The sequence below is a fragment of the Callithrix jacchus genome, chromosome 7 (genome assembly GCF_049354715.1).
Source record: "Callithrix jacchus isolate 240 chromosome 7, calJac240_pri, whole genome shotgun sequence".
Lineage (NCBI taxonomy): Eukaryota > Metazoa > Chordata > Mammalia > Primates > Cebidae > Callithrix > Callithrix jacchus.
In genome coordinates this window covers 55,607,251-55,634,637 of record NC_133508.1, presented here as the reverse complement: position 1 = coordinate 55,634,637, position 27,387 = coordinate 55,607,251, and the positions used below count along the sequence as shown (strand labels likewise).

At 53.2% G+C, this 27,387-nt stretch overlaps 1 protein-coding gene across 1 annotated transcript in view; it reads right to left on the bottom strand.

Annotated features, from left to right (window-relative positions):
* The window catches only part of PAX7 (paired box 7), a 112,839-nt gene that overhangs the window by 19,372 nt on the left and 66,080 nt on the right, over window positions 1-27,387 (bottom strand). The window contains exons 6-7 of the mRNA XM_009000509.5: window positions 25,717-25,882; window positions 23,393-23,586 (exon numbers count right to left, since the gene is read on the bottom strand). Of these exons, the coding sequence (XP_008998757.1) occupies window positions 23,393-23,586; window positions 25,717-25,882 (360 nt within the window). The remainder of the gene's footprint in view (window positions 1-23,392; window positions 23,587-25,716; window positions 25,883-27,387) is intronic.

Below are 27,387 nucleotides of genomic sequence, written 5' to 3'. Positions count from 1 at the left end.
ATTGCACATGTATGGAGCACAGATGCTGTGTACCCCAACCCAAAGTACAGACTGAAGCTTGGGGACCTTGGAAGGTCAGAGGATACGTGGTGAACACAGGGTCATTGACTGCCATCTTTGACCAGGGTGGGGGCTCCTCATTCCCAGCCCTGTTGGGGTCTCTCCTCCTCCCACGTGCAGTTTGACACACCAGACTTGGAAGACTCATGAGGCCAGCTCTGTCTGAGTGAAGAGGGAAGCAAGGGGGCTAACTTGTGAAACTGCAGCAGATATCCAGAAATCCTTCTGGTGTATGAGGGAGAGACCATGGGAGGTAGAGCCAAAAGAGGCCACCAGGTTCCTGTGTTCAAGTCTTACCTCGTGGGAACTTTCAATCCCAGGAAGGCCCAATCTTCTTCCTGGGAACAGACCGAGTCCCACCCCGTTTGTTGTCTTCCTGTGGCCCTGATGTGCCTGGACTTGGCCAGGAGCTGCCTGGGGGCAGACTTGGTGTCTTACTCCTGGTGCCTGGCTCCCAGAAGGCACCCAACAAACATTGGCTAAGTGAGGAAATTCATGAATGAATATCTGAATTTATCTTTTTACCCCGAGCACAGGGTCTAGCACAGAGCTGGTTATACATTGAGGGGTCATTTGGCAAACATCCTCCAACCCAATGGGTTTCTACGAGCCCCCTGCCGACCCCAGGGGTCCTTGGAGGCTTTTGGTTAAGAACTGTCTAGAGGTGAGGTGGGGGTGGAGGGAGGAACAGAATGGCTTTCCACTTACTGTCCAAGAAGTCAAAGACACACACACACACACACACACACACACAAACACGCACTCTTCCAATGTCTGTTTTACAAGATGTCAATCTCTAAATATCTAGAAACATCTAGAAATAAGAAATATCTGGAAACACCAGATGGAGGCTTTACCCCCCATCCCAGGGCAGATCCTTGGGTTGGCCTGAGTTTGAAGATGCCCACGCCAGGATGGGTCCAGGGCTCAGGGCCCCTGGCGGGTGCTGGTGCTAGCAGGGTGTAGTGAGACTCACAAACCATCTCTGATGGCCCGATAAATGGCGGATGAGGGATTAGAGCGACTCTGCTCGGAGCGGCGGGGCTGCGGGGGGAAGGGGCCGATCACTGGGAAAGATATGACTATTTAAAGATAATGATTGCATAAATTTAATTAGCACACTTTCACGCGGCAAATGGCCGTTTTGTAATTAATGTATCTGGCCTTACTAAGCATGAAAGATCCCATCTTCTCCCCCTCCCTTCCCTGCTCCCCCTCCTCTGCGGCCCTAATGAAAGACAGAGAGCAAGTGACAGAAACAGTTTGTCAGCGGCTCCAGGTGTCAGGGGCCTAATTGGCTGAGCTAAGGGGAGGAGGGGGAGGCGGGAGGAAGGAGGAAGGAGAGGGGAGGGAGGAGGGCCTCCTTGACTCTGGTCCCCCATCCAGGTTGGAAAAGGAGGAGGTCTGGGCTCTCAGGCTCCCCTGGCGTGGCAGAGGATTGGGGGGGCACTTCTCCACCTCAGTAATTGGTGGAGATGAGGATGCAGATTGGACGTGGCAGGGACTGAGTGGTGGCAGGGAGGCCCTGGTTAGTACCTGGGCAGACAAGCTGGCACATATCACAATGCGTTAAGGACTCACGGCCATGATAGCTCAGACCTAGCTTGCCCCCTCCCAGAAGCAAAATCCCTTCAGTGGAATGAATAAACAAGTAAGCCTCAGTTTCCCCATTTGTAAAACAGCCCCTGGTTAGAGAGAGGCTCGCATGGAAAAAGGATCCTAGTCTTAAGCACCTACTATGTGCAGGCGAACTGCCAGCCCCTCCTCCCCACATCAGGTCAAAGACGTATGTGTTCACCTTTCTGAAATCAGGACGTGTATTGCCTTCACCTGATTCACCGCCTTCACGCAGTGGCTAAGTGGCTGCGCAGCTGTGTGGAGAGCTTTTGTTCCCACCTTCTGATAGGACTGAGAAAGGGCCAGCATCAGATGTCTCAGATTCAATGAAATATGAACTATAGTGAAACATGGATGTTCTATTTTACAGATCAGGAAACAGAGGCTCTAGAAAGCTAAATGATTTGCCCCGGTCTCCACAATGAGTAAGCACTGGGGCTTGGATTTGAAGCAAAAAATAGTAAACAGAAAGTGGATTCTCTTTCTTGCGTCCACCCAGGGGCCTTGGGCAGGGACAGCTCAGCACCTCTTCCTACCCCCACGGTACCATCCTCTGCAGGATGACTAAGGTGTATGACTGGCTTCATAGGACAGTCTGTCAGTTAAATGGGTACAGCTGTCAATTGCAGTGCTGTCCCTCAAAGTTAGGGATTGGTTTCTTGGGTGACTTGGTAATGGAACAGACAGAGAGGGCTTGAGCTACCATGCCTGCACCGTGCCATGGCCATGCTGGGGCTCTGCAGATGGCGGCCATGTACATCTCACCTCTGACCATGACCCTCCACTGCCTTCACCAGGTGCCTCTCCAGCCTGTGCCCCAGTGAGCTCGGCCCTGCCCAGTTTTCTCTGAGGAAGGCAGAGCAGGGAGGCCTTGAGCCAGCTTCGGCTGGTGGAGTGGGGCCCAGCCAGCCCTCTCCCAGACCAAATTCAATTTCGAAGCTTAATGAGTTTGCAGAGGAGCCGGGCGAGCTCGCTGACGCCACTCCTTGCCGGATGGGTGGTTACCGGCCGGGCCACCGAGCGCTCGCAGTGGCCTGAGCGGGGAGAGCCCTGGGCCCCATCGAGAGTGGCGGGGGCACTGAGGGAGTGAAAAATGTCAGAGCAAATTGCTCTTGACAGCGTTAATATCTGCACCTCATAGCAATAATTACATGTAAATAAATAGCAAAATCACACTCAGCTGGAGGCAGCTTGGGGAGGACAGACGCTGCTAAGGACCAGCTGGGGACCCGAATGCTCTGCTCCACTCTTTTCTTTCCTTCTTAGAGTCTCTGCTCCTCTGTCTCCCTCAACCAGGTTCTTGCTGCAATACAGAGCTGGGACCTCAAGATTCTAGCTACTCACGTTAAAAATGGAAGGGAAGAAGAAAGCATTTGGGTTTTCCCCTCCACGGGTGCAATGAAACCTCCCAGCCTTTCTCTCCTTGTTCCATCTCCAGGTCTCTGCGGAGAGACATCTCCGAAATCTACGTCTTATTCTGTCTCCGGATCCCTGCAGAGAGACATCTCTGAAATCTATATTTCTGCCCTGACCTCTGTCCTGGACACACATATGGCTATCTCCTGGTTTTGGCCTGCAAAGAGCTACCTCTGAGCAAGTCCTCCTCCTGCATTCCCAGTTTCTGTCTGATTGCCTCGCCTTCTTGGTCACTCAGACTTCAGACATCCCAATCGCCTTTGCTTCCCCTCTCAGTGCCCACATTCAGTCATCCATCATGTGCCAGGCAAGGTCACCAGCTAAACATGGTGCAGCTTCCTGGAGAGGAGTCAAGTTGACACGATGGCAACTTATTTCATGACTATGACCCAACATACATGGCCCTGTAGTGGCAAAGAATGCATCTCAAAGAGAATACATGAAACTATGTAACACCCCAGCTCCTGGGCCTCAGGGAGAGCACACTCAACCCTCATCCTGAGTGTTTGAAGAACAGTTTGAGAAGCCCTGTGAGCACCATATGGCCATTCCTTAGAGAGCATCAAGGCTAAGGAAGCAGCTGGAAACATTCTAGGGTTTCCAACCAGATTCACCTCTTGCTGCCACATTTGGGGCCCATTAATTTGTTGTCTTGGTTTTGTCCGACTGGACTATAAAGTCTTCAAGAGCAGAGATGAACATTTTAGCAATCCCTGAATGTGCAGTTCTTAGCAAAAGGCCCTTGGAGGGGTTTGAGGGAGGAAGAAATGAAGAAAGGGAGGTGAAGGGTAGGAAGGAAAGGAAAGGCGGATGAAGACAGAAGATGGAGAGGAAAGAGCTGCAGCCCGGGGAGGTGACATAACTCAGAATGAGCCCGGTATACCTATTTACCCAGATTTGAATTGGAGTTTCACTCTCCCCTTCCTGGATGGACCCAGGAGCTCTTCCTCCAGAGACCCAGCCTCCCTCCTGCTCCCTTCTTGCACTGTAGAAAGTTCCCATGAGTGAGGGCTTCCGGGGCCCTGGGAGAAGGAACACAGACAGCCCTTCCAGCTATGTCGACGCCCTGCTGCCTCACCCACACAGGGCAGGGAACGCAGGCTCCATTCTTTGCAAAACAAATATGTTCTCCGGAGCAGCCCCCGCGTCCCACACCTTCTTGTTTAGCTCACCGACTAATCCACTTATCGAGGATAAAGCGCCTGTGAATCCCCATTTGATAAAGGCAGCTACGAAATTAGCAAAAACGTGCCAACGGCATCGACGTACCAGGCAAACAAGAGGCTGGGGACGGTGGTGGAGAGATGTTGTCTCGTTTCAGTCCCTGGGCCCTAAGAGATGCGGGAGGAGATAGGGGCTTTTTCAGGCTTTTTCGCTGGCGCTGCAGGCTGGGAAGGCGATGCCGATGCTGTGGGTTGTATGGGGAAGGGGTTGGGCAAATGGAGTCCCCGCCTCATTCTATGCTGCATACATCCAACTCCAACCTGGGCCCCCTGCTCTGATGATGACCCTAGTCCATGTCCCTGGTGCTGACCACACTTCCAAGGTCAGCCATTCATAATCCTAAACTGATATTCTTTAATGCTGTCACCATGTCAGATACGATTCTAAGCATTTCATTGAGTTGACCCATTTACTCCTTACGACAGCCCTGGGAAGTAGGTCCAACCCTGTGTCATCCACATTTGGTAGAGTTGCAAATGGAGGCACAGAGAGGTCAAGTAACTTGCCCAAGATCACACAGCTGACAACCATTGCCCCCAACTTAGATAATACTCTCCGATTCAACATGACAGATTCTAACTCTAACCTTGATCCCATCTCTGATGGCAGTCCCCCAAACCATGCAACGCCCCTAATCCTGACTCTCCTTTGAAGTAACCATGGTCTGCTTCTTTGCCACTCTGCACAGGGCCTTCAAGTTGCTGAAGCCTATGTGTTTTCAGACATGGCCCGATGGCAGCCAGGTACACCTCCCTGCATCAGTGACAGAGCAGAAATGGTTCTTTTATACCAGAAATGGTTCACATCCACCGTTAGTGGCTCTGGTATCAAGACTGTGTGGGGCTCCCCTGAGAACCCCAGCAGCCTCTCTGCTTTGCCCCAGGGAGCTCCAGGCTCTCTGCTGGCACGGCCTCCTGAGCACAGCAGCAGGACTACTGCCACTTTCACAGAGCCAGGGAAACTGAGGCTTGAAGGGAAACAGCCACGGTCACATGGCTCATCTGAGAGTGTCTTTGAGGAAGGGTCTGCTCTCTGCTCCTGATGGCTGGAGGGGATCTAGGGAGAGAGAGGAACCAGGAAGGGATTCTGGAAGTTCAGTCCCTGTGCTGCCCACCCACTGCCACCTCTGGCTTTCGGAGAAGGAGCTGGCCCCAGGCCTAGGGGGTGGGGACATTAATCACAGGGTAGCACCTGTCAGGGTGGCATCTGGAACTAAAGGAAAACACCTGGCAAAAGGGCAGGACTTCTCACCCTGGGCTCTGAGGGCTCTGGGACCCACCACCGCTGCACTGGGAGGCCAGGGCATCTGGGGTTCAGGCCCGGGCAGCCCCCTGTGCATGGGAAAAGATCCTTGCCATAGACATCTGGCCTGGGAGTGGGAGAAGAGGCTGGAGGGAGTGTGGAGAGGAGCTGGCTCCAGCAGGTCACTAGGCTGGGTGAGAAAGGGACCTGCTGCTGCGGTTCCTATGGACCGACATGGGGGAGCAGGTGATGGGGCTGAAATTCAGTCGGGTTCCTCTTATGGCAGAGCTGTCTGTGTCTCCCTCCTCTGAACCCTCAAGCCCTCTCTCTGGACCTTCCTCCCTCCAGCTCTGGAGTCCCCTCTCCTTCATCCCCAGCCTCTTTGATTAATCCCTCTCCCTGTATCTCTCCCTCTCCCACCCCTGCCCCTGTATATGCCCCAGCCTCCACACTGCTCTGCCCTAGCTCTTCTCACTCCTGTTTCTGTCTCTTACTCTCTGGGTGTCTCTCTCTGCCTCTCTTTCTCTCTACCCCACCCCCAACCTCCACCCCTCTCCACCCCTTCCTTTCCCTGACGCTTCCATGGGTCCGTTCACGCCCACCTCCCTTCTCTCCATCAGCACCTCATACCCTGGCTCTCTCTGGGTCTGTCCATCTCTCTCACCACTTCCTTGCCCCCTGTATACCTCCCTGCTAGAGTCACCTGCCAAATAAGTTCAGGAGCTTGATGTGTCCAGGACTCAGCTGCCATGCCAGGGTGCCAGGCCCATACCCTGCTCTAGCTGGGCGTTGGCTGAGTACAGAATCGCGGGGCTGGAGGAGTTCTCAGCCACTTCCCTGGCTCTCCTGCCTCTTCCTCTGGACCTCTGAGGGATTTGGGGTTCCCTCCCAGACCCCTTCCTTTCTCTGTCCTCTGCTGTCCATCGAGGTCTGCGTTGAGTCACCACAGGGAGCTTATGGGGCATGTGAGAGCTGGCAGCGGGGGAGGGCATGAGAGGTCATTCTTCAGTGCTTCTCAAACATTCATGTGCACACAGAGCCTCTGGGGGAACTCAGGTCTGCTCCGGACCCTGCCTCCAAGCAGCCCCACTTGGAGGAGAGAAGTGTTATCTGGGTAAACCAGGAATTTCGCTTCCAACACTGCCCCTTGCTGCTGACCACGGGCTTCACCTCTCTGAGTCTGCAAAACGGGCACAATGATTCCAAGCCCTCTGGGCTCAGAGAGAACCAGATAGCTAATAGGAGTAGAGGTGACCTTGCCAACTGCCGAACCCATAGGGTGTGGCACGACCACTACTATGATCAGTAACCACGCTGGGAGACCAGCTCCAGTTCTTTGGGGTCAAAGCAGGGTATGACCTCAGTCGGGACAGCTGTTTCGCCCCAGAGACTTAGACAAGGAGAATGAAGTTGTCTGGGGTTGGAACCACAACCCAGGGGTCTCAGGGAAGGAGGCCATGGAGTTCCAGGGCCGGAGGAGGCATCACCTATGCCCAAGAAGGGAAGGGCGCCCCTTTTGGAGGAGGCTCCAGAACTTCTGCCCCGGGGCCTCATGTCTCAATTTCAGCCTGGACGTGTCCTCTTTGTGATAAGACACTTGCCAGGGCCCTCACGGGACCTTAATCCTCCGATGTTGCTGGTCAGAGACCCCCGGGTTGGTGAGAGGGTCACATTCATTTGGCCTCGGGCCTGTTTCACCGGCAGGACTGAGTGCTGAAAGAGCACACTATCTCCTATCCCCCAAAGCCCCAGCCCTCACACAGCAGGGTGGAGGGACTGGAGCGGGGTGGGGGTGGATCTCCCTCAAGCCCCACCAGGTCTCCCACCTGGGTTGCCTCTTTTGTGGATGTTTGAAAAGGTTTCCCAGGGCTCTGTGTCAAAGTGGAAGTCACCTGACCTAGGCCACTGCAAGCAGAGGTACAGATAACCACACATGCCGCAGATCAACCTCTTGCAAGGATAAGGCCGTTACCACATGCACTGTGCCCTCGGAAAGCCCTGCTAACTCCTGAGTCCTGGGCAGTGAAAGTGTGCAGGGGCCTTGGGGGGTCTCTATCTGCAATATAAGACAGCCAGTTCACTCTTTCTAGGTGCCCGCCAGCTCTGAGATTGCTGGGGAGGGTGATCTCGGTTCACTGCAAGCAGATACTCCCTCCAACTTGTTTTCTAAAGAAACAAAGGGTCAAGGCCTAGATATCACTGAGGTGCACTGGGACCCGCAGGTCCACTGAGGTTAGGAAGACCTTCGACAGAGCCCCACACTCCTCCACTCAGGATGAGGCTGACAAGGGGGAAGCCCGCTAATCCATGCTTTGCATGTGCCAGGCCTGGGACTGGTTGCCTTGCATCGTGCCCTTTCAAAAAATACAGATTTCCGCAGTCCTACCATGGACCTACTATAACAGCCTCTCGGGGCAGAGTCTGTGAATTGAGATTTTTAACAGGTCTCCCAGATCATTTTGAGGCTCAGGTCTGGGAACTGCTGACTCTACCTCAACCGCCCCACCCAGCAAGGACTCGCCCTCCAACCACGTTGGCAGGTAGTGCCTGGATTCTGTTTGCACCCCATGCTGAGCAGAGATGGGGCACGCCCTGCTTTCCAAAGTTAGCCCTTCCATCCCTGGCCAGCTTTGAGTGAACTCAGTTCAGCCGACTTCTGCCTCCGCAGGACCCGTGCCTCCTGCCATCTTCACAAACACACCGGCTCTCCTGTCCCCGACACCCCTGTGGAGGTTCAGGTGGGATCATGAGGGCTCCCTTTGGCCTCACTTTACAGAATCTCACCTCCTGTCCCTCTGGAATCTCCACATTGTTGAGCCATAGCTTGCCAAGGAGGGTGGTCAGACAGCAGAGCTGGGGCTCTAGGGGGTCTGTCCAGTGAATCAGGGTGGCTGGCCCTCTAGATGGTATATCCCTCGCTACAAGGGGGCTGCAGGCCCTCCCCAGGCCTCCCTCCTCTCTGGAAGCTTCTGGCTCATGGTTTGTCTGCTGGCTTGTCTGTGGGTGGATTAACTGAAGGTTCTTTAGGGCAGAGGCTAGGTTTAGCCAATCTGGCATCCTCTATGTGCAGAACAGGACACAGAACAGACCCTCACGAGAGCCCAGGGCACACCCATTGCTGTTTACTGGGCACCTACTTTGTGCCAGGCTTTGTGTTGGGGACACAGGCCAAGAGCCTAGCAGTCCTTGCATTAGAGGGAGAGAGCTGTATCCAAAACGTTAGAAACCAGAGGCAAAGCTGCTACCCAAGGGCATACAAGACGTGGAAGGGGGCCTGGCACCAGAGCCGGGTCAGGGCAAACTTCTGGAGGAAATGACCTCTCAGCTGAGACCAGAGGTTTGAGCAGGGCTGGCTGAGCGCCAAGAGGGAGGGCGAGAAGGTTCTAGGTGGAGGGAGGGAAGGGCATGGTGGAGAAGGCCCAATCAACGGGTGGGGAACGGGTCGCTCCCGAGGGAGCCTCTCGGCCTCTCTCCCCAGCAGGCAGCAAGGCTCTTGCTCACCGGCTGTCTGTCCCTTCGCCGCCTGCCCGGTCCCCAGACGGCCGGCCGAGGCCCTGCGACCTATACTGGACGAGCTAGCGCTGCTCCGCAGTCCTCAGTCTGGGGGCGGCCAGGCGCGCGGCTGCTCGGGATCCCAGGCCCGGGCAGCGGGAATTAAGCAGGCCGCCGAGCCTGAGGGCGCCCTTATCTCGGGGAGACAGTTGTTGGGAATCACTTTGACTGAGTGGTTTTGTCTCCCCGCATTTTCCACTGTCAGGCAGCCTCAGGCCATGGATCAAAGGCGCGGCGGCGCGGAGTGCGGGGAGGGGCGGCCGCGCGGATCCCCCCACCAACTCCGACCCGATCCCCCTCCATGCCGCCGCCCAACCCCCTCCCAGACCCGGGTCGGACTTGGGAGCCAGCCCGGGCCCCTGTCCAGCAGCAGCGCAGGAATTCAGAAAGGGGACACAGGGGAGGGGGACAGGGTTAAGGGGGGCCGCAGGGGCTGAAGATGGAGGGGAAGAGGTGCTTGTTGGGGGCAGGATGAGAGAGGAGAGAATGAGAGACTAGGGGGAAGAGAATGGGTGCAGGCAAGATTGGGTATGTGTGGGAGGAGACCAGGAAGGAGGGAAATAAATGAGGGTCTGAGAGAAGGGGGTGGGTGGAGACAGGATTCAGGCTGCAGGTATTCTCAGGGTTATGACACCGACAGGGAGAGGGTGAGCAAGGCGGGTTGGGGGTGCACGGGGGTGAAGGGAAATGGGGAGCGAAGGGAGAAAAGAGGAAATGGGGAAAGGAGAGAAATAGGAAGCAGACAGTGTGTGGGGGAAAAAAAAACCGGAGGTGCATTTTCCACCAACTGAGCCCTAGAGAAAGCTCCGTGCTGCAGGAGGGGACAGGGAGGCAAGAATGGCTGAGGGGTGAGGGAGGCTGTCCACCCTCCCTAGAAAGTGCAGGCTCTTTTCACTCAGAGGGCGACAAAGCCACAGAGTGGGGGAGTGGCAAGGCCGAGGTGCACAGGAGTTAGGGTAGCACTCAGACCCATCCTTCCAATCGCCTCCAACCACTTACGGGGGACTGACCGAGATCTCTGATGCTCTCAGAAGCTGCAAGGGAAGAGCCTCCCCTGCCCTTAGCAGAACACCCCTGGTGGCCAAGGACACCTGTCCCCACTGAAAATGGTGTTGGAGAAATGTGTTCACAGAGGGAGAGAGGTCCAGGAGGAAGAAGGGGCAGGTGGGGAAGGTTAGGGAGCCCCCAGGGCTGAGGTGGGGACAGGGCAGGAACCTAGAGGCCGGGGGCAGGAAGGAGCCAGGGAACAGGATGGAAAAGGCTGATGGAAAGAAGATGGCAAATGAGTCTGGAAGAGACAGCTGGAAAGGCGCTGAGGGAACGTGAATTCTGCAGCAGGAGGTCTGCGTCCTGGCCCTGCACTAACTCACTGTGACCTTGGCCCGCCATGGCACCCGCTGGAGCCTCAGACCCCATCTGCAAAGAGCTACCTCACATCCTACTAGGTGTTCTTCTGCACACTTTGTGTATATGAACACACTTCTCAGGCTAGCTCTACAAGATAGGAACAATTATTAGCCTCACCTTACAGATGGGGAAACTGAGGCAAGGAAGAGTCTGTTTGGAGCCACACAGGTAGGAAGTGACCGCGCTGGGGACTGAGCCCAGGCACAGGGATTCTATGCATTTTGACCCTCTGCTTTTCTTAGTGAGCAACTTACCCCAGACAAATTATTTAAACTGCTCCGTGCCTCTGTCCCACCATCTGTAGGACAGAAATCATAATTCCAGCACTTCCTCCAAGGGGATATAATAATGATTAAATGAGATATTTCACGTAGCTGGCTTAGCACAACATCTGGCTTGTGGTAAGAGCTCAAACATTTTGCTTATTTTTATTTAATAATATTTGTGTAGCGATACTGACATACTGTATCACTAATATCAATAAATACTCTTAATGTACTGATCAAATGTAGTAATGCAGGGAAAGGACAGCTAGCCCACCATGCTTGGGGGGTGAAGGAGGGCTTCATGGAAGGGAGCTGACTCTTGAAGAATAAGTAGGGGTGGTCTCGAGATGGCAATGGGGTGGTGGAGAAGGTGTTCTGGGCTGTTAGTAGTAGGTGCAAAGGCTTGCAGGCAGAGGAGAACACGGGTCCCCTTTGGTGACCCTCAAAGTCATCCCCGCCTCTTCTACCTGGGACCTCTCCTGGTCTCTCAGGTCCGATTCCCCAACCATCCCGGCGGCCTCCCTCCCACAGGGGACCCTAGGGAGAGGCCTGTGAAACTCCAAGTCTGTCCGCCGTATTAATTGCTAATCTCCCTCATTTTCTTTCCTTCTGTCTGCTGAACTGTCTCGTCCCCAGTTCCCGTGCTAATCAGAAAGAAGGACAAATCCACTATTTGCATTCTTTCTCACCAAGCCAGGCAGCTCTGGAAGGCTAAACTCCTGGCCTGCTGGGATTCCCAGGAGACAGGAGGGAGATACAGGATGTAGGACCGAGAGGCGGGCCAGCCCTGCTTGCAGATCTGGAGGCCGTGACTCCCGTGGATGGAGAAGAAACCCACAGAATCACCGACTCTGAGCAGGGAGGCTCGTTGGTAGCAGTTCGTCCATGTCTTTCATTGCACAGATGGGGAAACTGAGGCCCACAGCAGTAAGGCATCTATCAAGATCACTTGGTGGGTTGGAGGCAGAGCATAGAGGAAACTTGGATCTCCTGAGTTTCCAACCAGTGACCAGGCCCAGAAAGGAAATTGCCTGGTCATAGAAACCTAGCAAAACTTCTGTAGTTCAATTCTGTTCAGGGCAAGGAGAAGCAGGGAGGGGAAAACTGAAGCTCTTACTAGATGCCAGGAATGGTACTAAGTGTTTCACATGAACAATCTCATTTAATTCTCATAAGCCTGCAAGGTGAGTAGCAGAGGCCCCATTTCACAGATGAGTAAACTGAGGCTCTGAGAGCTCATATAACTTGCCTGTGATCACACAGCAAATAGGTAGAGGAGCTAGAATTTGTTTTTTTATTTTTATTATTTATTTATTGAGATAGAGTCTCACTCTGTCGCCCAGGCTGAAGGGCAATGATGAGATCTCAGTTCACTACAACCTCCGCCTCCGGGGTTCAAGCAATTCTCCTGCCTCAGCCTCCTGAGTAGCTGGGATTACAGGCATGCACCACCACGCCCAGCTAATTTTTGTATTTTTAGTAGAGACGTGGTTTCTGACTAGGCTTTAGTAAAGACGTCATGCTGGCCGGGCTGGTCTCAAACTCCCGGCCTCAAGTGATCCTCCCACCTTGATCTCCCCCAGAGTGCTGGGATTACAGGCGTGGACCACCACATCCAGCCTGGGAACTAGAATTTGAGCTGTGGTCTGTATGATCATTCCACTGTGTCCACGATGTGCCTGAATTAGTGGCTGTTTTAATATCTTCCATATCATTTGCTGCTGTCTGGTCTGCACCAACCTCCTCCCCCTTCCTTTATTCATCCCTGAGCAAATCCTGTCTTCCCACTGGGGCTCCTCTTCCAGGAAGCCTTCTCTGACTATGCCCTCCCCTCTCTAGACTTCCTGTCTGATTGGAAATCACGCTGCATTGTCAACACTGAATAATTTCTCTCCGGGGTGGGACGAGGAGTATTGTCTCTCCAAAGTATAAGAGCTGAGAGAGCCATGCACATTTCTCTCTTGAGTCTCCCTCTGTGCCGTGATAAACGGAGTTAGAGACAGGAATTTGAAGGGAATCATATGCAATGATATTCAAATGCAAACCAAATCATCAGCTGCCTCAAAATCCTCTTGGGAATGGACTACAGCTATGTCTCACCAGGCCGGCTGTATGCCCAGGGGTTACCCAACAGTTGGTGGTGGTCCCTTACCTGCCAGACGCCGAGTTATAATACAAGTGTCACACCAAGATTTTGTGTGCCAAGTACCGCCATGCTGCCTATGGTCCTACTGAAGACCATGGTCCCTAACAACAGGGGTTTGTGGAAGCATCTAGAGCTTCCAAGCAGGCTATGAGCCCCTTTCGCACTTGTTTACACCAGGCCTCAGCTCCACCTGTGCAGAGGGGCAGGTCAGCTCCTGCTCACACCCACTGGAGGTGTGGAGTTTGGATGGAAGCAGATGTTTTGCTAGTGGGCATAAAGAGGCTCAGAATGGCCCCCACCCCTGTTTTTTGAGATGGAGTCTCTGTCTGTTGCCCCAGCTTGGGGGTAGAGCTGTGATCTCAGCTCACTGCAACCTCCACCTCCTGGGTTCAAGCATTCCTCCCACCTCAGCCTCCCAAGAAGCTGGGATTACAGGTGCCTGCCACCAGGCCTGGCTAATTTTTGTATTTTTAGTAGAGATGGGGTTTCACCATGTTGCCCAGGCTGGTCTCAGACTCCTGACCTCAAATGATCTGCCCACCTCAGCTTCCCAAAGTGCTGGCATTATAGGTGTGAGCCACCACATCCAGCCCTAGAGTGGCCCTTGAAGGCCACCCTCTATCCACCTCTCCTTCAGACTCAGATAAATGGGCTGAAGGCCTGGAACCCTCCCAGAATCCCACTCAGTTCTCTAAGAAAGGAGACAAGGCCAGCATCACTCTTCTGCTTCTCCCTCAATGATAAAACGGCTCTGACAATACCCTGAAAGCCAGTCAATACACCAGTCCTCCGGATTCCTAGCAGAAGCTACTCTTAGGCCTGATCCATTCCCTCGCCAGCAGCCTGGAAAGTTCCTGAACCTGGTTTGGTCTTCCTTTCTGGGAGGAGTTTCCTCCCTCTCCCCTGCCCTCTCCTTTTCCTCCACCCAGGAAACAGGGGTGGGAAAGGTAGAGATACAAACATGGGTCTATTTTCACGGGAAGAGGCTCTGCCCAGGCTTCTCCCTGGTGGGCTGGAGCGGGAGCCTCTGATGGACGTGAGCAGGTGGTTTTGTGTGATGAGGAGCCACCAGCGGGGAAGTAACTCTGCTTTTCCCACTGAAGTGGGTTAACTGTGGACAAAGACAGAGCTGGATGTGAGAGCAGGATCTTGGCGGGATCTGTCTGGACCGGCTGAGAATGCCCAGGGCCAGGGGCTGAAGTGACCATTGACTCACACCTCCGCTATGGCCAATTCCCTAAGCCTTGCAGTTCATCCCTGCCCTGGGCCTCCCGGGCAAGAGAACCAGAAAGAGCCCTGGGGAGTTGGGGGCTACCTGATGAGCGGAGTGGACAGCAGTCTGTTAGCCTGATGCGGTGACCAGGGGCTGGTGGGTATGGTTTGGGTGGGGGCAGTCTCTGGGAGCTGGGCTCATCCTGGGTACAGAAAGCCAGTTAGGTGGGCAGACACCGAAAAATGTCATTTGGCTTCAGGTCCAAGAAATCCAGCTGCAGTCTCTTGGCCCTTTCCACAAACTGACTCCTCATTCCACACCATCACCGCTGGCCATGAACAGAAAGAGAAAGAGGGGCATGGGGGTGTGTGTTGGGGGGTAGGGGGATGCCTCAGTTAGCTTTCCCCTCGGCCTGGGAAAAACCACTCACAGCCCATGTCCTTCCAACTTGAGTCAAGCACTCCTCCATCAGCTCATCCTTCCCCAGGGGCCCGAGGGAGGAGCAGGAGACAGCCTTTCCCCCGCTTTCTGGAGAGAGGGAACCCCTGCACCTGGCACCTTCTCCTCCCCAGACTTAGGTCAGCAGAACACCGTCCATTGCCCTGGATAGGAAACGGACTCGAGCATTGTCCAGCTAACTGAAAGGGGTCAAGGAGAGAGGGGAGGTAAAAGATGGGAACAGAGGGAAGGGAACAGAATGGACGGCAGCGAGGCAGAGGCAGAGGCCAGAGCACAGGTGGAGGGGTGTGGCCAGTGCACATTTAGTAAGCGCCTACTTGTGCCAGGCACCTAATCCAAATTTTCCCTTAGTTCTCACAGCAACCCCTGAGAGGTAGCGATTACCACCCCTGTTTTCCGATGAGGAAAAGGAAGCCCAGAGAGGTTAAGCAAGCTGTACCAGGGTCACACAGCACTTCAGTAAATGGCAGAACCAGAGCTCCGACTCAGGGCTGCTTGTTGGCACAGGCCGTGCAGTTTCTCTCGCTCCAGGCTTCCTTCCACCCGTGGGGCCTGAGGGAGAGGCCTCTGGAGAAAGCGGAGGCCCGAAAGAGACCCTGACAAGGCAATAGGAGGAAGCGGGCAGCAGGAGAGTCGCCCAGGAAGGGAGGAGAAGGAAGGGCTGGGTGGGGCGCAGAGGAGCGGGAGGCCGGGGTTAAAGCCCCATGTTCCTACAACCCGCTAAGCCGGAGAAATGAATTCTGATCCCTCCAAAACCCAACCTTGGAAAATGTGTGAGAGAAGGGTCTCCTTTCAGGGGGCAGGAAATCCTCCACACCTCCTCCTGACGCCCTGGTAATGCCAGGATGTCCCCAATCTGCTTTGAGGAATGGAGAGATTAAGAATAATAAAAAAATTGCAATAAAATATGTGTGAAGGAGGGGGTAATTGTGGACAAACGCAGCATTCAAATTCATTTTTCAGCTCTTTTACACACCATTTCAATCTTATTTTCTGCTTGTTAATGAGATCTTGTTGCCTGGGCTAGGCAAAACCTTCCAATATCAGGACGTAATTGCACATAATTTTCTCTCCTACCAGTGATTTGCATCAGTTTTTTTTTTAACTTCTGGGCTATTTAACACCCCACAATCCCCCTCCCCATCTTCCTGCCTACAAATCTCTCACTCCCGCCTTCTTCCTCGTCCCTGGTCCAGCAAGACTCATTTTAAATGCTTATTATAAACGCAGTGTCACCAATAAAGGGGCGGGGGACATGAAGAGGAAGTGAGAGGAGAGAGAGGTGGGGGAATCTCCAGTACCCACTGTGTGAGTGGCACTGCTCTGTCCCCTAGGGCAAGTGGACTGTCTTGGCCGTGTCTTGCTGAGAGTCGAGTGGTGGGGAGGTTCCTGGGTCAAGCAGACCTGAATTAGAACCCCATCTCTGTTGCTCACCTGCTCTGTGGCCTTCAGCAAGTGACTTGACCTCTCTGAACCTATTTCCCCAAGAGTAGGGTTGCTGTGGGGCTGGAATGACTTCAGATAGGCAAAGTGCTTACATGGGATCTGACACATGGATGTACGCAGTTGATGGAATGTCTTTTCTTGCTGAACCGGCTGCCCCGGGATCTCAGACAATGCCAAAGGGCAGTACTGGGCATGTGCTGTTAAGATGCACTGAAGAGACCTCATTCACAAATTATAGATAAAGGTAAAGCCTTGAGCTTGATTACTGTGGGTCTGAGGAGGTAGGAGGAAGCTTGGTGTTTGGGGACAGTGACTCTGAACCTGGCTCTGCCATTAATTGCTGCTGTGACCTGGGACCTCAGCTTCCCTGGATGGACCGCCAGACCAACCTCACCAGGCAGCTAAGACACAGTAGCATCGTGGGCTCTAGAGCCGGGCTGGTGGAATCCTAACTCTGCCACTTGCCAGATCCTAGCACACAGCGGGCACCCGGGAGAGGCTCCGTCAGTGTTTCTTAGATGTTTGGATGAATAGAGGACCCTGGACAAGGAAGGTTTCCTCATCTGTAAAACGAGGGTCACGAGATAACAGCCAAGAGTCAAGGAGGGCAAGCGGGGTCAGCATCCAGACCCATCGGGACCCGGCCGGCTGTAAGCACCATCTCAGCCACTAAAGGCATAGGCTGGCCGGGAGAGAAGGGGATTGAGAAGCAGGAAAGGACAAGAAAGCGCTGGTGGGCCACTCGTGGTCGTGTGGTTAACCGCACGCTTAGAGAACATCCTTCATTAGCTCGGCGTGTGGGGAAACTGTAAATATGTAAATCCCTTTATGGGTTCCTTCGTTTTAAGCTCCTGAAAGGAACAAAGGAAATGACGAATGTGGGACATTCTGAAAGAACATGGGGAGGGGTGCTGGGGATACACCTTCCCTGAGGCTGTGGCCGGGGCCCTCCACACCAGCCAAGGATGCCACTAACCCAACGGTGTGACTTTCAAAAAACCTGGGGAGATTGGGCCCTCTCCGGGCCTCAGTTTCTACTTCCTACTCTGATATAGTTGGCATCTTAAAAAGGTTGGGAGATGAGGAAGTTTCCAGCTAACCACACCCCCCAGCTCCACCCAGCACACAACCAATGGTGTTACTTTCGGAAAATTTGAGGAGATTGGGCTCTCCCTGGGCCTCTGTTTTCACTTCCTATGCTGACAGAATTGGGATCTTAAACGGGGAGATGAGGAAGTCCAGCAAACCACACCCCCCGGCTCCACCTGACACACAGCACACAGACCCTGAGACAGCCCTGCCTGCAGCCTTCAACCCAAAGGACCCTCAAAACTGGCAGAACTTTTCTCCTCGTTCTTTGCTTGGGATCTCCGCCTGCCAGGAACTGCAGCTCTGAATGACTTTCTGACGCCTGTCTCCCCCATCTGTCTCTTGGAACTGTGCTCCAAGAGAGGGCTGGGATTCCATCAGACTAGGGCATCTAGGGACAAGGGGTTTGTCTCTTCCATTAGACTATGAGCTCCTGAGGACAGATGCTGTGTCTTCCCCGTCAGACTGGGGCATTTAAGGATGAGGGGTTTGTCTCTTCCATCAGACTACGAGTTCCTGAAGACAGGGGCTGTGTCATCCTCATCTACTGGAGATCCCTGAAGGGGCGGCCTCATGTTCTCCTTTCTACCTGTAGCCACTACCCCTAAGAGTGTGGCCTGGGCCGGGCGCAGTGGCTCACGACTGTAATCCCAGCACTTTGGGAGGCCAAGGCGGGTGGATCACGAGGTCAAGAGATCGAGACCATCCTGGTCACCATGGTGAAACCCCGTCTCTACTAAAAATACAAAAAATTAGCTGGGCAAGGTGGTGCGTGCCTGTAATCCCAGCTACTCAGGAGGCTGAGGTGGGAGAATTGCCTGAACCCAGGAGGTGGAGGTTGCAGTGAGCCGAGATAGGGCCATTGCACTCCAGCCTGGGTAACAAGAGCGAAACTCCGTCTCAAAAAAAAAAAAAAAAAAAAGAGAGTGCGGCCTGCTTGCCATTCCTAGACGGGCTGGTATGAAGGGCTCAATCCGCAAGTGTCACATTATTCAAAGTCATTTGTGTTACCAAATATTCCTTTCATCCTAATTGTTTTATGTTTTTAATTGATTAATTAATTTTGAGACAGGGTCTTGCTTTGTCGCCCAGGCTGGAGTACAGTAGCACAATCACAGCTCACTGTAGCCTCAATCTCCCAGGGTCAATCAATCCTCTCACCTCAGCCTCCCTAGTAGCTGGAACCACAGGCTCCTGCCACTGTATCTGGCTTTTTATATTTTTAATAGAGACTCTGTCTCACTATGTTGCTTGGGCTGGTCTTGAACTGCTGGCTTCGGGTGATCCTCCTACCTCGGCCTCCCAAAGTGCTGGGATTACAGGCATGAGCCACGGTAATCACAGCCACAGGGTGGCCTGTGATCCTAACCCCAGATGACCCTCATCAGGAATGAGGTCTCACGGGCAGGATTTCTTTTCTCTACATCTCTTCAGAAGGACTCAGTGCATGAAGCCAGGGACATCCATGTGCTGAGTGCCTGATCCCTAATCCTATTAGACTGGGGCTTGGGCGGGTAGGGGAGACTATGAAGGAACCAAGCCTCAAGGGTATCAAAACCTCTGGAAAGCCATTTGCCCATATAACTCAGCTCTGTCCATTGGTCCCTAATGTGACGTCACTGGTCTCAGTTTTCTCATCCACCTCATGGGTTGAATGAGCTGTTTCCTCTACCAGGCTGAAGGGACTGGCCTCCCTAGATGATTTATTCTTGCACCAGCCAATCTCTAAAAAGAGTGCAGGTATGGGCATTTCTGACAGGTAGGAAGATAATGAGTAGCTAAGATTCAGGCTCTAGGCCAGGTACAGTGGCTCCTGCCTGTAATCCCAACACTTTGGGAGGCTGAGGTGGGTGGATCACTTGAGGTCAGGAGTTCAAGACCAACGTGGCCAAAATGGTGAAACCCCGTCTCCACTAAAAATTAGCTGGGCATGGTGGAGCATGCCTGTAGTCCCAACTACTCTGGAGGCTGAGGCAGGAGAATTGCTTGAACCTGGGAGGAGGCAGAGGTTGCAATGAGCTGAGATCGTGCCACTGCACTCCAGCCTAGGTGACAGAGTGACACTCTGTCTCAAAAGAAAGAAAGACAGAGAGAAAGGAAAGAAGGAAGGAAGGAAGGAAGAAAAGGAAAGAAAGGAAGGAAGGAAGGAAGGAAGGAAGGAAGGAAGGAAGGAAGGAAGGAAGGAGGGAAAAAGATCTCAGGCTCTAAAGACATGGGTTTTGATCCTGGCTCTGCCCTTTAAGTGGACTGATATATGTAAAACACCCAGAGCAGGGTCTGAAGGTCAGAAGTGCTCCAGAAAATTCAGCTGTCCTTGTCAACACTGGTATTAAATATATTGTATTATTATTATTATTGGTTTTTTTTTTGAGACGGAGTTTTGCTCTTGTTACCCAAGCTGGAGTGCAATGGCGTGATCTCAGCTCACTGCAACCTCCACCTCCTGGGTTCAGGCAATTCTCCCGCCTCAACCTCCCGAGTAGCTGGGATTACAGGCACGCGCCACCCTGCCCAGCTAATTTTTTGTATTTTTAGTAGAGACAGGGTTTCACCATGTTGACCAGGATAGTCTCTATCTCTTGACCTCGTGATCCACCTGCCTTGGCCTCCCAAAGTGCTGGGATTACAGGCGTGAGCCACCGCGCCCGGCCTGTATTACTTTTTAAATTGTATTTTCTGTCTATCTGACCCTGTTGTACTGTCACCTCCACCAGGACAGTACAAGGGTTTTCCTCTTATATTCCCTGATTTATCCTGAGCGCCTAGAACAGTGCCTGGCACACAGTAGGTGTCTATATCTATCAACATTTATTATGTTGGTGACCCCCTCTGAGCCAGGGGGCACACGTAGAGACAAGATGAGTAAGTCGCTTTTCTGTGAGATTCCACATGGAATCCCTGATGCGCCATGGCCCCACTTCCCAGGCTGGGTTTGAGCAAAGGGACTTGGGTCAAGCCACTGGAGGAGGCACGTCTTCCCCCCGTAGTAGCAAGCTGGCAGCATGCTACCCACCTAGCTTATCCCGGGTCTGCCCAGGTGCTTGGTAGACACATAGCTTCATCCTCCAGTGTAAGTCCCTTTGGCTTGTGTAAGAACAAACATTTCTTCTAGTTGAGAGGTCCGGTTTACAGGCATCTGGGCAATATGTCAGGGACCTGCCATCCTGGGGAAAGGGACAGTGTGCTGACCCCACAGTCCAGGGGGAAGTCTATCCTGTCCCTCCTGCCCAGCTGAGCTACAGAGAAGCTGGTCCTGTCGGGAAGAGAGGACGCACGAGGCAGCTGGCGTCTCCCTACAGATCCTTACTGGCCCTGCACCTCCCAGGACCACAGCGATGTGCTGATGGTGTCAAGTCCACCTGCCCAGACCGAGGAGAGAGAGCAGTGGGAGTTGGAGCTGAGCAAGCCTGGGAGCTTTTGTGCAACACCCAGAAGCTCCCACCCGTCCTTCAGGAAGTGCTCGCAGCTTAACCTCTGTGATTCACACGCACAGAAGCACATACAGCCTGCCCTACTGCCCCTGCATCTGCCCTCCTCCAGCAGCTGTTCACCTCCTGGTCCCCTCTGCCCCTGTCAGACCTTCCATCTGTCTTCACACCTTTGATGGGAGCCTCTGGGTGAGCCTCTGAGCTTCTCCAATTCATCATGTCAGCCTCCCAGCCCTGAGGAATGGGCTGGAGGCCTCCTGAGGGTCTCTCACTTTTAACTTCAGTGAAATCCTGGGCTGGGTGGAGGGCTAAAGGTCCAACTTAGGAACATTGAGGAAAGGGTGGAAAACACAGCATCCAACTCTGAAGCCTTCTAGCTATGGGGGATGCTGCTCCTTGATCTACTGCTCATTCCAACGGGCCGTTTCTCATCCACAACCCACACTCTGGAGGCCTGGGGGCTTTTATTTGCTAAATCTCTCCTCTGTCCTGTAACAGAGTCCTGTGTTGGGATAAACCTCAGCCCATAGTGAGATAGGGAGGGCTGGGAAGAGCAGTGGTCACAGAGTCAGGTGCTCTGGACTCAACCCTGGCCTGATCAATGCGTACTGGGGCCCTCCATCTCCAAAGCAAGACAGCTGCACATAGAACCCCAAAGTCCCTCCTCAGCTTTCTAAGGACACTCCTCCAAATTTGTTTTGTACCACCAAGCTGGGCCCAGACTCTTTTCTTGGGTGTGGACACTCTGGATTTCTGCAGCGTCCTCCTCCAGCCAGCTCGGGGATCCGGTTTTGACTCATCTCAAGTGCTCTGGGACTACTTCAAGGGCTCTGGAAGGTTAGTGCTAATGAGTTGGAGGCCATGACCTTGAACCCCAAAGAGGCCAACCGGGGTCCCCAGGAAAGACATTCTGGCTGACAGACTGTATTACATGTGCGGGGTTTAGTTCACCTGGGATCCCAGCAAGAGAGTGGGCTGGGTTGGTGAGGACTAGAGCTGGGGCTGACAACGCCAGCCAGGTCAGTGGCATCAGCCTCCATACTGTGGAGCCTCAGAGGGCTTGGTGCATCACTAGGAGCTCTGCAGGCAGCTGCCTACAGGCACTGGGCATTCCCTCTGTGCCAGGCCTGAGCTGGGTGCCTTCTACAGATAATCTCATTCAATCTTCAGCAACCTTGGGAGGCAAGAACTGAGATTATTCCCATTTCATGGATGAGAAGGTTGAGGCATAGAGAGGGGAAGGAACTTACTCAAGGGCTTTCCCATAAATAAACAATGGAACTGAAATGCAACTACACAAATTAACCCTCAACTACACAAATTAATGGAGGGAAACAGAAATGAATCCAGGCAAACAGAAACTTCACATTCTCAGGAATATTCCACAACAAGGTTTTTTTTCTTTTTTTAATTTACTGTAAGGGTCTGATAGTAAATATTTTAGGCTTTGTGGGCCATATGATCTCTCTCTTTTTTTCTTTGAGATGGAGTCTCACTCAGTCACCCAGGCTGGTGTGCAATGGTGTAATCTTGGCTCACTGCAACCTCTGCCTCCCAGGTTCAAGCAATTCTCCCACCTCAGCCCCCTGAGTAGCTGAAATTACAGGCACCCACCATCATGTCCAGCTAATTTTTGTAGAGACAGTTTCACCATGTTGGCCAGGTTGAATTCTGGATTTCTGGTGATCCACCTGCCTCAGCCTCCCAAAGTTCTGGGGTTACAGGTGACAGCCACCATGCCTGGCCTTATATGGTCTCTTTTAAAGCTACTTAGTTCTGCTATTGTGGCACAAAAGCCGCCATAAACAAATGGACATGGCTGTATTCCAATAAAACTTTATTTACAAAAAACAGGGAGCTGGACAGACATGGCCCACAGGATGTAGCTTTCTGGTCTTCTTTTGACTTCTTTTTATTCTCCTTTTAGGTAGTGGGTGTCCCATATTAATTATATTGTCGTGGCAATGGGAAGGCCAGAGAAGTAATATTACTGGGCACTGGGTACCAGGCTGACAACTACCACTGAGAACTAATATTACTGGGCACTGGGTACCAGGCTCCGGGCTAGGTGTCCTGACCTGTTAGCATGCTGAATGTGGCAGGCATCCTGTGTTGAGATGTTAGTAACGGACTCTCTTTGCTTAATGGGGGGTAAACTGAGGCTCACAGATGCTGACTTGCCTCAGAGCCCCCTGAGCAGTAGAGCTGGGATTTAGACCCATGCCAAAGCCTTCACTTTTCTCCCACACTATGGCTCTTCAGATCGGTTTGCATCACTGCAGTGGATTCTTACCACAGACACATGGCTGGGGAGGCAGGGATTTCATTCCTTTCCCATGGATATGTGGGATCCTGCTGAAGCTACAAAAGCTGAGCCCATCAGTCCTTCAAGTTCACTGGGACTTCCAGCATCAAGCCCTGTTCCCCAAACTCACCGATCACCACCATCAGTGCCCGCATCTCTGACTTCATCCAAAGCAGATCCTGTGACTTCTAACAGCACCCCCAGGCAATGAGTGACTTAACCAATCACACAGGAGCAAACAGAGTTCCAATGACCAATCAGGGTAGAGTTACCAGCCCAGAACCCCGTCCGCCATTCCCTCCACCAACAGGACACAGTCCTGCCTTTCAGGAATTGGTCATTCCTGGTGAAAAGCCAAGAGCGCAGGACAGAATCCAGGGAGGATTCCTGGTTCTAGAGTAAAAACCCCAACCACAATCAGCCTCCTACAGGAACGATCGCAAGGTTTCCACCAACGTGCGGTCCACAGATGCCTGACTTTCATGGCGGCGGGACCCTGGGTGCTGGGCTGAGGCCACCTACCTGAGGACTCAGGCCGTTGCTGACTGGGTTCATGTGGTTGGAGGGCGCTGCCGGGTTCATGAAGCTGTCGGAGTAGCTGGAGAAGCTGTGGCGGGCCCCGTAGGCAGAACTGGTGTCGGCGGCTGCAGCCAGCCCGCCCTGGTGCATGGTGGACGGTGGCAGGGGCTGGGGCCGGTGCACGGTGCTGCCCCCATCTGTAGAGAGACCCAAGAGAGGTCCTAAGCAAGTGACCTCACCCTGGAGGCTGGGCCTCCAAGAGCAGAAGGCAAGCCATGAGCCTCCTCCGCCTGGTCTCCATCCCTTGGAGGGGAAGGACCCCCTTTCTCATGCTACCTGGGATGAGACAAGCTGGCTCCTGGGCAAGGCACTGGGCACTGGCCAGGTCTTAACTGACAGTCCAACACTCCAGACAACCCCTAGGAAACTGCACACCAGCCCCTGTTGCTCAGTGCTTGGCACGCAGTAGGTGCTCAATAAATGTCAGCTGGACTGAAAGCCAGACCTCAATGGGAACTCTGTTAACCTACCCAGGCCTGTTTCGTTTTGTGAGCATCAACCACTTGCCAAGTGCTTTTACAAATGCTGCTTAAGGGTATGAAGCAAGACTATAAATCCCAATTTACAGATGAAGAAACCGAGGCTTGGTGGGCTTGGAGCACTCACACAAGATGACAAGGCTCATGAGGGATGAGGGATGGGCCAGGATTGGAATGGCCTGACTCCGGAGCCCACTCTGTCCTGCCGCTGGGCTGTCACTGTCCTGTCTGAACCCCTCTGCGCAGGCGTGCCGGGGTGGGGGGACCCTCAGCTCTGGTTCAGTTTATCTTACAAAGTCACCGTGGTGGAGGGGTTCTTCACCTCTCTCCTTGGCCTCCAGAACTCCAGACTGCCAGCCATTTAAGAGCAGGCTTTACAAGGTAGCTACTTTTTCAAAATTTATTTCTTTATTTTGCAGATGGAATCTTGCTCTGTTGCCCAGGCTGGAGTGCAGTGGCATGATCTGGGTTCACTGCAACCTCTGCCTCCTCCCCAGTTTCAAGTGATTCTCCTGCCTTGGCATCCCCAGTAGCTGAGATTACAGATGAACGCCACCATGCCCAGCTAATTTTTTTTTTTGTATTTTTAGTAGAGACGGAGTTTCACATGTTGGCCAGGCTGGTCTCCAACTCCTGGCCTCAAGTGATCCCCCCGCTTTGGCCTCCCAAAGTGCTGGAATTGCAAGTGTGAGCCACCGTGCCTGGCCCATGAGGCCAATATCACATACTGGTATTCCTGGTGCGTGCTGGGACAGGGCATGGGGGGAGGTGGGTGCAGAATGGGCAGGGTCTGGGAGGTAGGGGAGGCAATGCTTCTTCCCCTACTAGGCTCACCTTCTCTCCTGGGACTCAGCCTTCCCCTTCCCCTCCCAAGGCCCCTCTGATTCCCTAGCCTCTCCCTCCCACTCACCTTCTTCCCTCTGCCTACCCCTTTCCAAAGCTAGAAGGGAATCTTATACTTCAAGCCACTGGGAGAACTGGGCCCAAGGGAGGCCTCCTTCCTAGGCAGACCTCAGGATTCTGACCCCTCTCAGCCCAGCCTGGCCTAGAGCTGTTCACACGAGTGGGAGGAATCTCTCAGAGGTAGCTTTCTCAGGTCCTCGAGGGAGGCCTTGATCTTTACTCCATCTGTGAAAATGGATCTTTCGAGAGACAGGCAAGAAAATGAGGTCCCAGCAAATTACTGAAGCCCCTTTGTAAAGTTTTTTGTCATAAGTTGGAGACCAACATAATCTAAAAAGAAATGATTTCAACGTCCTCCCAACAAGTACACACACAGGTTTACACGCACACACTCATGCACATACTCACACTCACACATGTACTCAATGTACTCATACCACTCTCTCATTTTAAAAACTAGTCCTTGGAGATCTGGCTTTTTCCCTCCAAAGCTGGTCAGCCCAGTGTCCTCTGCTCCACATCCTCCCTGCTCAAAGCCTGGCCCATGCCCCAGCAATGGCATCCCCAGGGAGCTTTTTAGAAGTGCAGAATCTTGGACCTCACCCAGACCAGCACTTTAATAACATCCCCAGTAGATCCACGTTCATGGTACCATTTGAGGCACTTAGTTCTAAACAGGTGCGCAGGGGCTGCCTTGGGGACCCTGCCTGTCTGCTCTGTGTCAGGGCTACGAATTTTAGGACAAGATTGCATCTTTTTTGTCTTAATATTCTGCTCATATGAAAGTCAGAAATGGTCATTTAAAAAAAGAATCCTTGTAAATGAAAGAAAAGAAAGAAGGGAAGGGGTGCCACTGAGATGGCAGGATGGGGCCGAGATACTCACCTTGGGAGATGGTGGTGGTTGGGTAGGTGGAGTCTGGCAGCTGGTAGGGGGGCAGCGTAGGCATGCCAGTGGGTGGGAAGCCTCCTGGCAGTAGGTGGTTGAATGCCGCCAGCTGGTTGGCTCCTGCCTGCTTACGCCAACGGGCGCGCCGGTTACTGAACCAGACCTGGGGAATGAAGAGCAGAGAATGGAGACCCCTTGGCCAGGTTCCTGGTGGAGAGCTGCAACACATCTAGACCCAGTTGGCCAAGCCATCACCCTCTGACCCAGACAGCATCCTCCCGCAGGGAGGGAAATTCCCGGCATCGCGCAGAGTGGGGCGGTTTGCAAAGTGTTTTTCTAGCCGTGTCCGCATTCTGCCTTGACAACCACCAGTGAGGGGGTTCTATATTATCCCCATTTTGCAGATGAGGAAACAGACCCAGAGAAAGTGGGTGACTTGTCCATGGGCCAGGGTGAGTCAGTGGCCCAACCAGTCGTGTGTGGCTCTCAGTCCAGTGCTCTTTCCACTGCAGCTGCTCCTTCCCTGAGGGATGCTGGTGCCCTGCTTGACCACCTCCTCCAGCAAGCCCCCCAGGAGGAAGCCACACATCTGCAACCCACCTGGATGAGACCTGCACTTCAGACCCAGATGTGAAAGCCAGGTTATGTGTCTGGAGACAGAGGCCCTACTTTACTTACGTACCCTGGGCCTCCTTGGAAAAGGAAACGCACACAGACACACACAGACACTCAGACACACACACACACACACACACACACACACACACACACAGAGAGAGAGAGAGAGAGAGAGGAATTTATCAAACATTAGTGGGATAATAATCCAAAATCTTTGTCTCCCTTTTCTGCAAACACTGTGCCAGCACTTCACGTGTCAGTGCACACACAGACCCATGAGATGTGTTCTCCTATTCCCATTTGACAGAAGGGGAAACCAAGGCTCACAGAGGTCACGTTGCTTGCCCAAGTCCACATAGCTAGTCTGTGTTGGAGCTGAGGTTCAAACTTAAAATCAGTCTAGCTTTCTGGAGCCCACTTATGTGGCTTTGCAAGTTTCCTGGGAGAGATCAGAGAAAGAGGAGAATGAGGGTGCACGCTTGGGCTGCTTGGAGGGGGCTCTTTTCCACTTTGGGCTTTGCACATGCTGTTCCCTCTCACCTGAACACTTCCTGCAGCTGACTCTTTGGCCTTCAGAGCTCAGCTGAAATGCTTCCTCCTACTCCCACTCCCTAATCGTCGCATATAAGGTGGGTTCAGGTAGGTTCTCCGTCGTCTCTCGGGGCCTTCTGCCTCTGTGCTTCCCCACAGGAGCTATGACTCCATTTACTTGTTTCTTGGCTGTGCTGCTCCTAATGACCCTCTCGAGGCCAAGCTCCATGGGGCAGAGGCCATGCATCCCTTGCTCAATGCCTGGAGCTCAGTGAGTGTTCAAGGAATACTTGTTGAATGAATGAAAGAGTGAATAATGAATGAACGAATGAATGAACAAGGGAAGGCAGGGTTGGCTCTGGAGTATCTTTGCTGGGGCTGGGGCCACAAGGCCTGGTTGGTGTCCCATCCTGATGTGGAGATGAAGACCCCAACCTCCCCTGGCACCTGATCACCCAAGACCACCAAATCCCTGGACAGTATCTGCCAAGATGGGGGAGGGGAGGGCATCCAGGTAGA